Below are 13,156 nucleotides of genomic sequence, written 5' to 3'. Positions count from 1 at the left end.
AATGATACAACTGGAATAAAGTGCACAATCATGTGTTTCTCTGCTCAGTGATTGTAAACGATGACTCAAGGACAAATGTATTTCAGTTTTCTTTATTTTTTTATAACAAAGTTATGATAATGCACAATTCACAAGGATAGAACTCCAAACAACACCGTGTAGAGGGGCTGTTTACCAGCTCGCTCCACCTTTATGTATAATGGTACAAAATATCTAAAACATGTCACTCGCTTAGCAACATCAGCCTCTGAAGAGGTTCACACCCATTCACACATGAACATACATACAATTCAGGAAGAATAAAAGGAAAAAAACACTGACCAGATATTTGTAGGAAGATGGGCTAAAGGGACAGACTGTATATTCATGGATTTAAAATAACTTACTGAGCAAAAAGACCACGGACCGTCTGAAAAGTGGTGACCGCCTGGGCACAGGGAGGGTAATAATTATGTACATGCTAAAGGCAGGATCACTCTAAACATGCATTCACTGATAAATTAACACAGCAAGCCAAACATCAGCTGGCCAAGTGCTGGTTATTCTAACAGTATCATAAATAGATGTTTCAAAACTAACAAAAGCCTCGTTGCATGTGAGCACTAGACTTTAACATGATCTACGTCTCTGCAGGAATTTTAGCTTGGGCCCCACAAACATGATAGGAACAGTAACGCTCTAGGTGGTTTTCTTCACATTAAAGCACAACCTGGTTCACACCACAGCTGGGAAGGAGTTATGGCGTTTGTTTTGAACTCCATGTGGCACCGGCTGGGTGGGGTTTATGCTCTGCACACAGAGCAGAGAGGGGGCCGATTTTTCAATCAGAAATTTGTGTTGTATCATCAAACTCTGATGAGGCCGTGTAAACGTTTGTGGTCACCACCCACACAACTGGTGCTTCACTGAGCTCGGAGACAAATGCACATTATACAGTGTAAACCAGGCTTGCCCATAATACATAATAAAACAGGAATACAAGAAGCTCCTATCATCGTAGGAGGAGAGTATAGGAATCAGTGGGGCTTGAGAACAACAGTACAACCATGACTTTCTCCCTGCGCTGGACTTCAAGTCGTCTTCACTTCTTCTTTTGGTCTGAAACGGACAAGAATTTAAACCAGTCAGTACGGTAACTGGTTTACACTGCAACAGCTTTACACACACCACACTGATACTTTGATACCTCTCCTAAAGTTCAAATACAGTACCATCTCTTGAGTGGATTCATCTCATCACAATTCTTCATTTATACAATTTACAGCCTCTGATGAGGTGAGAGGCTAAGGTCTATTGTTGGTTCAACACAGAAGACATCAACAGCAAAGAGGGTTTCAATTAGGGCTGTCAACGAATATTCTCAGTGTTTCCCATTAATTAACTCCTTTGGGCCCGCCACAGTCTCGCACAGAAAAGAAAATTCAATTTTTTTTCTCACATATGTCTACGTGCGGTGCGCCCGCAGGCGAGAGAGGCGGCAGTTTGAGAGGCTGACTGGCAAAGATGAGTGAGAGCTGGTGAAAAACACCATCTCTGATCTCTGCCTGCACATAGATACACAGACATGGGCACACGCTAAATGCGCTATATCGCGGTAATTGCTCAGCTGCAGCGTTATATCGCTCGCCTCGCTCACTTTGACATTTCCCGTGCCAGACTGTTACTACACAAAACTCATCCAAAACTAATATTTATTACAGGTGCTGTCTGGTTGTAGATATGATATAAAGTGGCACTAAATGTGAGGTTTGTTGTGCACATCTATAGTGATGGTGCACAGACCACTCAAGCTGAACACAACATAATTCATTGACAAGAGACTGTGAACATTTCTCTTACCCTGATGTGTCCATCTTCTCTTCCTCCTTCTCCTCCTCTTTCACTTCTAGAAAACAAAGCAACAGGACAAATTAATACATCATTAATATGTGAATTCATCTACAAATACACAGTTATCTTATGAATCAGTCTTACCCTTCTTTTCCTCTCCTTCCTTCTCTTCCTCCTTCTTCACTCGTTTTGCCTTCTTGTGGTTGGCTGCGTTCCTGCGGCCCCCTCCCTGCCCCTCCGCCTCGTCCTCTGAGTCGGAGAACTCCTCCTCACAGGCTATCCTCTTGTCGTGGGCCCGGACTGAAAAACAACACAACACAGGCGCCGTTAACAGAACAGAACTAGACCACGGTGAACCACCCTTTCACTCTCTTTGTGAGCTTGTTTCTCTTACTGGAGACGCGCTTGTCGGGGTCCTCCTCGTCCTCGTCTCCGCTGTCCGGGTGGGGGGCGTCCTCTGGGATCGCCTGCATCTGGACGCCGGGGGCGTGAGGCAGCATGCGGAGGTTCTCGAACAGGCGCTGCTTGATCTTCTCCAGGTACTCGTTGGTGTTCTGGTTGGTCATGTTGGACGGGCTGATGTGCAGCTTGAAGTCGGGCCCGAAATACTCAAAGTAGTCGTTGTAGGGCAGCTCGTTGGGGATGGAGGAGTCCAGGGCCACGGCCGTCTCGTAGGTCCAGCAGCGCGCCACGTTACGGATGGTGTAGCCGCCACCGCCCAGCATCAGCAGAGGCAGGTTGAAACTTTTGATGTACTCCACACATTTGGCGTGGCCTAGAAGAGTCAACACGTGTTAAACTCTCAACACTGCAGGTACAGAGCTGTTGTTTTGTAGTGTCTATCATTTATTTTTGTGTGAGATGTATTTGTACAGGGTTTATACACATTTTAGCCAACAAATTTCCATGACTTGGCAGCAAGTTTCCATGACACCTAAACTGTCAGTGTATGCATGAAATATAGGAATAAAATGATGTAAAAAAAAAAAAAAAAAAAAAAAATTTTTACACCCCTGACTTGTATCATCAGAACAGACATGTGCTGTGATTTTTTTTTTCTGTCTATTATATTTCACCTACCATTTACAGCAGGGGGTGGGATAATGCCTGACAGCTGAGCCTGTCAGGTACCGAATACGCCCCGCTACAGCGTCGCTTTGGGTTGTGAGCGTGCATGACATGCGTCTACATTGACAGTAATGAGTTTGTGTCGCTGCCTCCCCAATATTAGATATGTAAAAGGTTTCACTGCATAAGACACATTTAGCTTTTTCATTCCAACCTTAAAGTCTTTACAGTCTACTGCACCCTGCAACGCACATCGCACTTGACCTGGCAAGAACGGTGGCTGATCAGATCAATGCCTTGATTTGTCCATACGAAATTTTTATTCATCAATTTTAAATCAACCACAAAGGCTGCGAGAGAACAATTCCAGGACTTTTCCTAAACTTTTGGAGTGTGCTTAAGTTTCCAAGACTTTTCCCAGACATGACATTTTCAAATTCCATGACTTTCCCAGGTTTTTTCAAAACATGCAAACCCTGTTTGTACCTTTGATGGTGAGGTTGAAGCAGCCCAGTCTGTCTCCTGAGAGAGAATCAGCTCCACACTGCAGCACCACAGCACTTGGCTGGTACATCTCCATGACTTTAGCCATGATCTAAAACAAACACACACACACTAATTAAAACTCGTGCTCAGACAAACAGCCTGATCATGGTGATTACTACATAATATGTAAAGAGAATAGACGCACTGGCTTGAAGATGGCTTCATAGGACTCGTCGTCGATGCCGTCTCTGAGTGGGTAGTTCACTGCATAGTACTTGCCCTTTCCAGCTCCAATGTCCTGCACACATTGAACACATCACTGAATTACTGCCCACATGTGTACAAGTAATGACACTTTGGTTTTTTAGATGCAAAATAAGAACAAGCTCAACTTACCCTCAGGTCTCCAGTGCCAGGGAAGTACTCCCCATACTTGTGAAAAGAGACGGTCATGACCCTGTCTGTGGTGTAGAAGGCCTCCTCCACGCCGTCACCGTGGTGGATGTCAATGTCTATGTATAACACTCTCTGGTGGTACCTAGACAGGGCAGAGTTCTCAGTTAATGACATCTAAACATCGATTTAAGTTCAATAGAGTAAGAGTGACAAAGTAAAACACACAAGCCACACGGTGATACATACTGTAAATTCTCAAATAAAAGCTGAGTCCCAAATAGACACCGGTTTCCTATACTGGCTAGTTCTGGCTACAGGTTTGAGCAAGTGTTAAAACTCGGACTCGATGCGGCCAGACTCACAAGCATTAATTCTAAAACTAAACACAGCAAAAAAAAAGGAAGCCCAAGGCCCTAGCCAACCCAAGATATTTGTATATGTTCTCGACCAGAACCCCCGGGATGTCCGATCAGGTTTGTATCTTCAGTGTAAAACATCTTATCTTTCCGCAGGAGGAGTCCAGGTTATTCTGCTCTTGCAAACATCTATTTATCCCATTCAGGCACCTCAACAGTAAAGTGAAGATGTTGTGTGGTTTAACTATAACCATATTAATTCTTATGTGAATGAACTGCAAAGAACTGCAAAGATGCTGTTGATGAATGGAGAAGGATCCAACAGGGCACTTAAAGACAGAAACCAGGGCCATAATCTGGTGTTTAGTATGGAAAGAACAATTGTTTGACTGTGTGTGTCACACACTAAACTCCATAGGCAGGTACACGTACATAATTACATTATTACAAATGTAAATGCCTGATTTCTTTTGTGGTGCAGATAGAAAAAAACAAAAACAGTCAAGACAGGATAAAACAGGACGGTCATGTACAAAAAGAAGGCTGCAGCAGTGAGGCTCAGCTTACTTGAGCAACTCGAGGATGGCCAGGACGATGTCATTGACGTAGCAGAAACCAGAGGCCTCAGACTTCTTGGCGTGGTGGAGTCCGCCGGCCCAGTTGATGGCGATATCTGTCTGCTGCTTGTTCAGCTTCACTGCTCCAGCTGGAAAAATAAAAACAGGAGTCAGTTACAGCTTTTCTGAGCGCTCTCTGGACAGTGCTGTGTGAACATCCACGCAAAGAATGACTATAGGAAAAGTAGTAGTAGTCGTGTTTACGTACCGACAGAGCCCCCTGTTGACAGCTGGCAAAACTCAAACAGACCATCAAACACTGGACAGTCCTCTCCGACATTGACTGTGAGACAAAGAAGAGGACAGACGGGTTTATCACATGTGGACACTGAGGGAACATCTGAGGGTTTTTTGAAGGAAAAAACAGACACTCACATCTCTGCATCTGTTTGCTGTACTCAGACATGTTGTCTGGTCGGATGGACCTCAGGAACTTGATGTAGTCGTCACTGTGGTATTTTGTCATCTCCTCACCACTGGCTTTGTGTGGTCTCTGGAGGGACAGAGGGGGCAAAGAAGAAGTTTTTTGGTGTTAGTTTTTTAAATATCTGCGGTTGCCAATGAACTGAACACACCCACAAGCTATCTCTGTCGATAAGTGTCAAAAATATCAGGGAGACATTCACACTTTGAATTTATGTTCCTCTAACAAGCCTCATTACTCGCACTAGATTCACTGTGACCAAAGGTTTGCTTTAAGGTCCTTCCCTGTTGTTAAAGCAGCTTCCAGTCTCCAAAAGTGAACACATGATCTTATGTCACTAGAAATATTTTCTCTGTCAGCACTGGCTATTAAAATGATGACTGACTTTGTCTCCTCCTTAAGTTTCATATCTGGTTATTCAGGTTTAGGAAACTGGAAGCTATGTATCAAATATGGGAAGTGATGCACTGATCTGAAATGCTGATAATTTTTATTCCCATTTATGACCAAGTAGTGTTTTAAAAACAGGGTCAGTTGCATTTTTTTTATAGAAGTCAGTGATGCATTACAGCAAAATAGTGAAACACTTATTAAACCTGTATGCTAAGATTTCTTCAGATATTATACATTATTTATTATGCAAAAATCTGGGTCTAAAATTAATCTTGGAAATGAAGTAATATGCAGTATCAAACCCTGACCTGCCATGTAACAAGAGAATGAAAATTGAGGTTTGTGTGATAAGCAGCACTACATTGCCCTGTTAACACTTGCTTGTTTCGATTCAGTGGTTAAGCAAACTCATCATAGTCCCATAGACCAGTTTATCCCTCAACGTGATGCAGTTTGGTGTAATTCATGCATGAGAAGCTTAATGTATGCATCTAAATATGTCTGAGGTTTGTGTGGGGTGGACCAACTCACATAGATCTCCATTTTCCTGTACAGGCCATAGTTGAGTAGGAGGTTGTGTGTCATGCGGATCCTGTGGGGTTTCATGGGATGGCCCTGGCCATAGTAGTAGTTCCCCACATCACCTTGGAGAGAATTATTAAACATTGATTATTGCATTATAAAATTGACTTGAGAGGAATTCTATAAATCAAAACTAATCAGTGTTAATTTTTGCTCACATCCAGTCCACCTAACACTTTCCTGAGCAGTTCACCTGTTATACCCACAGCCTTACTCTGCAAAATGCACTCTGAGCGCAGATATGACCAGATAACAAACATTTTAGAATAAATACTAGAAGATAAGCTCATTATGTCAGGACATTTCCTTTAATCTCTCATACAACCTGTTCTATGTAAATTCGAAAAGGTAGGAACCCGAGCGATGGCGGAGCTAGTCCATCCTATGCAATATCCACATGGCATTTAGAAATAAAAATAATAACGCATAACAATGAAGGTAAATGCAGAGCTACTGCATTTCATTAGTATTTGCAAGGAAACTTTTCATTAAAAAACCAAACAGGCAACCCGAGCATCGGCCCCCCACTTCTTGGAAGTTGTTAGCAAGTTGAGGATGGGGACTGATGTGCTCAGAGCCGGACAGCTGGATGGTTCAGCTATGATAACAGAATGATTAAATTCCTTCACATGCACGCTTCACGATCCGATATAACGCTGCAATAAATTGAGGAAACTGGTCTTGTCGCTCCTTAACGAGGAAGTGAGATATCACCGGCTGATATGCTGCGTGCACTGAGCTAACAGCTAGCTTAGCTAACATGTAGCTACAACGGGCTGCTTCAATGGAGGAAGCTAGCGTTAGCTCGCTATGCCGGCTAGCTAGCTAGCTAGCTGGTGCGGCACACTTTTTAAAACACGGATACGAGTCAAATTTCCTGAACATTTCCGCGCAGCCGAGACCGCTTAAATCATCAGAGAACCCAAGATGCAAAAGCCTGATATTTACCGTCATAGTAATAGCAAACTTTTTTCTTTGTTCCTTGAGACAGCGCCATTTTACACCAATTACCCCACTGATTCGTGCCCACCGGCTTCTGACTGCTCTGGGGAGCTGGCGCTGAGCTGCTGTCAGCCAATCACAGCTGTTCACCCGCCCGACTGGGAGGCGCTGGTTTTACAAACCGAGGACCGCCGAGAATGCAGCTTCCACCAGACACTGTCTAGACTGGAACTTATTGTCCACAGATCACTAGTGTTTTCTGATTCATTCACCGGTTTAGACGTAAATAAAACAGTTTACGGTGCATTATAACAAATAAACAGGTAATTAAATAATAATTAATTAAATCAATTAGTTAATGACATGCATAAGGAGCATCTTTTGTCTCAATCTCCTCATCAGTCTCTGAAAATCACTCAATGGGGGGATACTCCACCAGAGACACATACCAGCCTATTTTATTTGCAGTTTTATTATTATTTTTGTCACATTTGATTTCATTGTATTTAATTTAATAATTAATTAATTGTTTATCCAACTTCAACTCACTGCAGCCTCTCATACCTTGTATACACATAACCCTACACATAATACTACAAAGGCTGATAAAATGGAGTTCCTCTTCATATGGTGCCTGAAATCTATAACAAAACTAAATTCATATGCCTCTACTGTTGCATTCATTGTTTAGGTGTGAATCTTAAAGAACAACAACTAACAAGTAGGCCTACTTTACCACAGTGTTTGTAATAAATGTAATTTCGATAGAAAACAACAGAATGGCCCTTAAATTAATCTCCCCCTTTTCTTTTTTAGATTAAAGAGGCACAACCATGGTCATTCATTCCAATTCTGCAAATAGCCTAATTCATATTCTTGCCAGTTTGTCCACTTTGTTAAAAACACATCTATAAACATCATCTTAAAAGTATATGACATATGTTTTCCCATATTGTTCTCTTTTAAGCGGCAGTGTACGGTTAGACTGATTATGCAGATTAACGCAGACTGAGAGCAGATTAGAAAATCAGACAATAGGTGATCAGCTCTGCGGCACTGCTTGTAACATCCACTAGGTGACGGTGTAAGATCAGTTGCGTTTGATGCAACTTCCAAATCTCTGCAGACCCCGTCGCTGCTAAATGAGAAATGCAGTACCTCTGAAGCAATCAGTCACAGAATCTCATGTATAGTATGCAGCGCTAACAAAACAGTGATGTAGGAAATAAACACAACACGCTCCTTGTGGAGCAGCCCTGAATAATTTACAGCTTCCTGCTCCTACTTTCTTGGTACGGTGTAAGGTTTTATGAAAGATTTAAACAAATCTTTTTGCCTTGTGATGATTTTTCCTTCAATTTAAAGACTGTTACAGGAGGGGGAAAAACATCTATTAGAGCTTAACAAATGCATCTGCAACAAGAGGAAAGGGCTGTATGCACTGGGAGCTCTAGCTTTGTTTAAATAATTCAGAATTGTTTGAAGGCCGGGTCCAAATGTAGCTCAGATCTCAATTCATCATATCACCATGTGAACTAGGTCAGTTCCCTCAGAGCACGACTGCTGTGTTCACTTAGCCATGTTCAGGAGGCTGCTCGCCTTCCAATGGGGGGAATATACTGTACATGTGGAGGGGGTGGGGGGAGGGCGTAATGGTGCTGATCTCAGGGCCGTAAGTCTAATAGAGGGCCGGGGGGGTCAGTGGAGCTAACGTTGTAGTGTTGGTGTGTTCAATTATCTCCAGACCAATCACCTGGAAGCATGTGGGTGTTTCCTGTTTCACAGAAAATTACAGATTATGGCCAATGTGACATGTAGAGGGACTGCCACGTCACGTGTCATGAATTTCATTACCAATCCTATATAAATTGAAATACTGGGCTTTTAATCTATAGTAAATGGTGGATTGTTTTTTCGTTGTTTTTATTATTACATTTTTTGTGTTTGCTTAAAGCTGGAGTGCCAGTTCAATAATGACTCATAATTATATGAATGAGGAGAATAAAACTTTATTTGTCATTTTGCCCTTTTCTGGGTTGCGACTGATATAAATATAGGGCTAATAAACATTATCACCCCTACTGTACTATAATTCTGGTCTGTAACTGCCTGCGGTTACAACGACATTTATTAATATCCCAGTTCCTGGGGAAAAAAAGGGCCTTCACTTATGAAAATGACTGGCATATTATAACAAAACCACGTCACCTGTGCTGAATAACAACCAGTATGGCTGTGGCACGTATAGTAGTCAATTTAGGACAAATACTGACAGGGCCAGTCAGCTGTAAAGGTCACACTAGAGCAGAGTAGTAATATTAAACTGAGGGTGAGTTTTATAGCCTGTGAGTTTTACTTTTGATTTCTAGAAGGCTGAATGTGTTGTTTTATAGTTCAATAATAATTAGATAGCGTAGCTTCTGATCAGGCTTTAGGGTCAATAGTGTAGCTGCTCCAACTGAATTTGTCCTTTGTACTTTCATTAATCTAATATGATACCAAAACAATGTAAGATGTCAAAGTCAATGGAGCATTAGCCTTTAACAGTCTCTTCAGTTTCAACACTTTGAGAGTAATTGGATGAATGTAAACTCTCTATCATTTATGCTCACCGTGCTGCTGTTAGACCACTGGAAGAGGCTTTTAGTTTATACTACAGTCCCATAAAACTTTTTAATACGCCAGGCAGGATCAGGATACGCTACTTTGTGGTAACAAAATGTGATGCATGATTCAAAAAAGCGTTAAAGACACATAAGCTGGCAGGTAACCAACATTTATTTACCATTATCAACTTTACAATAAAACCAGGAACATCTGTCAACATTAGCAAAATAAAGAACAGAAATCAATCCAATGTATTTACAGAGACAAAGCAGATTCAGGCTCACACACGACAGATAAACAACTCTGCTTCATATCAAACCGCAACAGTGAACATAGCAAGCTTAAGTGTTCTTTTTTTCATAGTAAGGTAAAAATCAAAATTGTCTATTTTTTTTTCTTTAAACAAACAAGACATAGCTTCTCTGAATTTTTAAGATGGTTCTCTATAATACACCACAAAATACTTCAAATTTGGGTTAAAATATAGGAATGTAAAAAGTTGGCAAGTCTCTTAATTTTCTGATTTCTTTTTTTTTCTCTATTTAACAGTCATTTCAAGTGGTGGTGGTGTCCTAGTATGTCATCTAGCTTCATTCCTTCACCAAGGAGGCATCTTCACTTGTAGATTTTTAGGGAAAAGATTCTCCATCCATCCATCCTTCATCCATCCTTCATCCATCTATACTTCATGGTATCATTAGCTCGCCCTCTAGCCACCAAAATCCTTTTTTTTCCCCACATAGCGACCAACCCACAGCCTCAAACTCAGTCCAGGTCCAGATGTCGAGCAGTAACCAGGGAAGTGATCTAGTGAATCTAGTCTGTCGTCTTGTTATCATGACGAAAAGTGGCACGTCGAAGGAGTCTCTCACATACATGTGTATATATTTACATATACATATATCCATATACATATGTATACATATACACATATATATATAAATATATATATATATACTCTTAAATTTTCTCTCTCTCTCTTGAAAAACAGTTCACCCAGTTCATTGTGAGCTAAAGGTACAATCACTCTTTCTTTTCAGAGGGGGCGGGGGTCGAGCTGCTCTCCTCTGTTGGTTTTGTGGCCTCGGGGGCCGGAGCAGCTGCCTCCTTGGCCTCCTCCTTGGGGGCCTCCTCTTTAGCCGGAGCCTCCTCTGCCTTTGGGGCCTCAGCCGCAGCAGGAGTAGTGGCCGCAGCAGCAGCAGCAGCAGGGGCAGCAGCCTCCTCTTTCACCTCCTCCTTCTTCTCCTCTGCTGGAGCGGCATCTCCGTTCTCGGCGGGCTTCTCCTCAGAGGGGGCGGCAGCGGCCGCCGCTTCCTCTTTGACGGCCTCGCTCTTCTTGCTCTTCTTCAGATTCAGTTTGAAGTTGAAGGATTTCTTCAGGGAGAACTTCTTCTTCTTCTTCTTGGGGGTCTCCTTGGCTGCAGCCTCGCCCTCAGGTTTGGCAGCCTCTCCATCTGCAGCAGGAGCCGGCTCGATGGCGTCGCCTCCTGCACCGGCCTCGGTCTCCTTGGCTGCCTCGGCTGAGCCGTTTGTGGCGGCAGCATCCCCATCAGGCTTTGTGGAGACATCGCCATTGGTTTTCACATGTCCATTCTCCTGGAAAGAGGTTGAAAAATGGAGATGTTACAAAAATAAATCATGTTTTTTTTTTTTTTTTTTGAAAGAAACATAAATTCTCATGGATAAAACACGACGAGGATCGATTTATTTCGAGGATTTGTCGTTTCTTTTCCGTGCATCGTCGTGCTCATCAATTAACCACTGTGTCGCCTGCTCTGAGGCGACGCCTTGCAGTACCCTAATCAGGCGATAGGCGGCGGTAGCTGCTCACACACCGCCAGAGGAACCAGACAGACATCGGCTCAACAAAGACCAGGCTGGAGCTCATCGATGGAAGAATGAAAACACTTCAATTGATGGTTTTTTCCCTCCGAAATGAATCACAAATATTTCCAAAAAATATCAATTATTAATTAATTCTTAAATTGACTCATACTTTATGTCACTAATTAAGTGTGGGCGGCAATTTATACTCATAATGGTTCAATAATTTCATGAAGTATCAAAGTACTGATTAAATGTGACTCATCACCCGTCAAAAACATCTTCTTATGAGAATTTAGTAAATTCCCAGCAGTCAGTAAACGAGGCGTCCAGACGACAGCCAGCCTTGTATTTTAACAAGGGAGGAGTAGTAGACTGCCTACGTGCGCTCAAGCCGCCCCCCTCCCCCTTTACAGCCTGCCACTATCAAACACGTTGTGCGGATTTTGGGTTAGACCTCCGCCACACATAAACACATACCGACTTTAAACTTACACAACATGACAACAACACTCAAAGAAATATCTTTTAAGTGACGGGGTCTTTGTGCTCACAGCCCCCTCAGCAGGAGACAGTGATGCTCACAGCCCCACCTGACTTATCCCCACATTCATGTTTTAATCGATTCAGCGTCGAGTGTGTTTCACAAACTGCTGTTTTCATGTGAGAAAATCAACTTTTATCAATGTGAACTTATCTCCAGCGCTGATAAAAAACACTCGCGGGCAGTAATGGCGGCTCAATTGAGTGTAATTACCTGTCCGTTGGTTTTGACAGCTGCAGCATCAGCGGCGGCGGCGTTAGCCTCGGCGGCCACCTCTCCTTTGGATGACTGGGATCCCATTGTCTTCGGTGAGTTGTGGTGTCTTCTAAAGCAAATGTAAAGCAAAAAAGAAAAACTAAAAAAAGCGTGTGTTTAAGTTAATCCAACCCCAGGGCCGAGTAACGTATCCAGCGGTGAAGTGAGGAAAAGTGTGGCTTTTTTCTTCGTCTTCTTCAGTCCCGGCGGCTGCTCCTGTGCTCGGACTTGACACCCCGGCAGACAGAGACCCTCTACACTCAACACTGGTTGAACGCAACGCTTCAACATAGAGCAGGTTCAAGGCGCCACCCGTGGGCGGGAGCTGCCCGCCTCCGACCAATCAGCGTCGCGTATAAGGGCACGTCCAGCCATCTGTGGCCAATCACCTCTGACTTCCTAATTGTCCCCGCCCCCTCCAGAGGACCCTCAGCACTGAAATCAATTCAGTCCCTCTGAATACAGTGTTTCATAGGCATGGAGGTGAAGAAAAACAATATTGACATGGCATTAAGATAAATGATGAACTTTTTTTTCCACCATGAAATCGTTTCCTCACCTTACGTCACTGTGTATGTTACTGTATGTGTGTTGTTATTCTATTATTACAGCATTTACATGTTCAGTAAAGATAAGTTGAAGAGTAGGCTACCTCCCCAAATGTAGGTACTTTTACATAATAGTTGTTTGTTACAGCATTTGCATGTGTGTGTATGTGTGTCCAAGTGACCTGAAGACCTGTTGCCCACAACCTGATTATTACATAGACGTTGGTGTAGACAAATACAGATGAGTGAATGAGTTCATTTTAAATCTAAATTATCAACACTAT

The 13,156-nt window shown here is 42.7% G+C and overlaps 2 protein-coding genes across 3 annotated transcripts; both read right to left on the bottom strand.

The window, feature by feature from the left end:
* Nucleotides 1-93: 93 nt before the first annotated feature.
* LOC310993341 (putative histone deacetylase 1-B) lies at nt 94-7,197 on the bottom strand. Its single transcript, XM_083981666.1, has 12 exons — nt 7,101-7,197; nt 6,102-6,214; nt 5,129-5,246; nt 4,962-5,036; nt 4,704-4,842; nt 3,781-3,922; nt 3,590-3,682; nt 3,385-3,493; nt 2,225-2,605; nt 1,975-2,130; nt 1,840-1,885; nt 94-1,098 (listed from the first exon to the last, which is right to left on the bottom strand). Exons 1-12 carry the CDS (start codon nt 7,147-7,149, stop codon nt 1,071-1,073), a joined length of 1,449 nt encoding a protein of 482 aa, XP_083837792.1. The 5' UTR covers nt 7,150-7,197; the 3' UTR covers nt 94-1,070.
* Nucleotides 7,198-9,910: 2,713 nt separating this feature from the next.
* On the bottom strand, nt 9,911-12,572 carry marcksl1b (MARCKS-like 1b). 2 transcript variants are annotated; one of them, XM_083981821.1, is made up of 2 exons: nt 12,283-12,572; nt 9,911-11,297 (listed from the first exon to the last, which is right to left on the bottom strand). In XM_083981821.1, exons 1-2 carry the CDS (start codon nt 12,367-12,369, stop codon nt 10,725-10,727), a joined length of 660 nt encoding a protein of 219 aa, XP_083837947.1. In that variant the 5' UTR covers nt 12,370-12,572; the 3' UTR covers nt 9,911-10,724. The 2 variants fall into 2 exon arrangements, with proteins under 2 accessions (XP_083837947.1, XP_083837948.1); XM_083981822.1 differs by having other exon boundaries at nt 9,911-11,294.
* Nucleotides 12,573-13,156: the final 584 nt, after the last annotated feature.

This window comes from Trachurus trachurus (genome assembly GCF_905171665.1).
Source record: "Trachurus trachurus genome assembly, chromosome: 11".
In the NCBI taxonomy this organism is placed as follows: Eukaryota; Metazoa; Chordata; class Actinopteri; order Carangiformes; family Carangidae; genus Trachurus; species Trachurus trachurus.
Note: the sequence above shows the minus strand (reverse complement) of the source record. Positions and strands in the feature narration are given on the sequence as shown.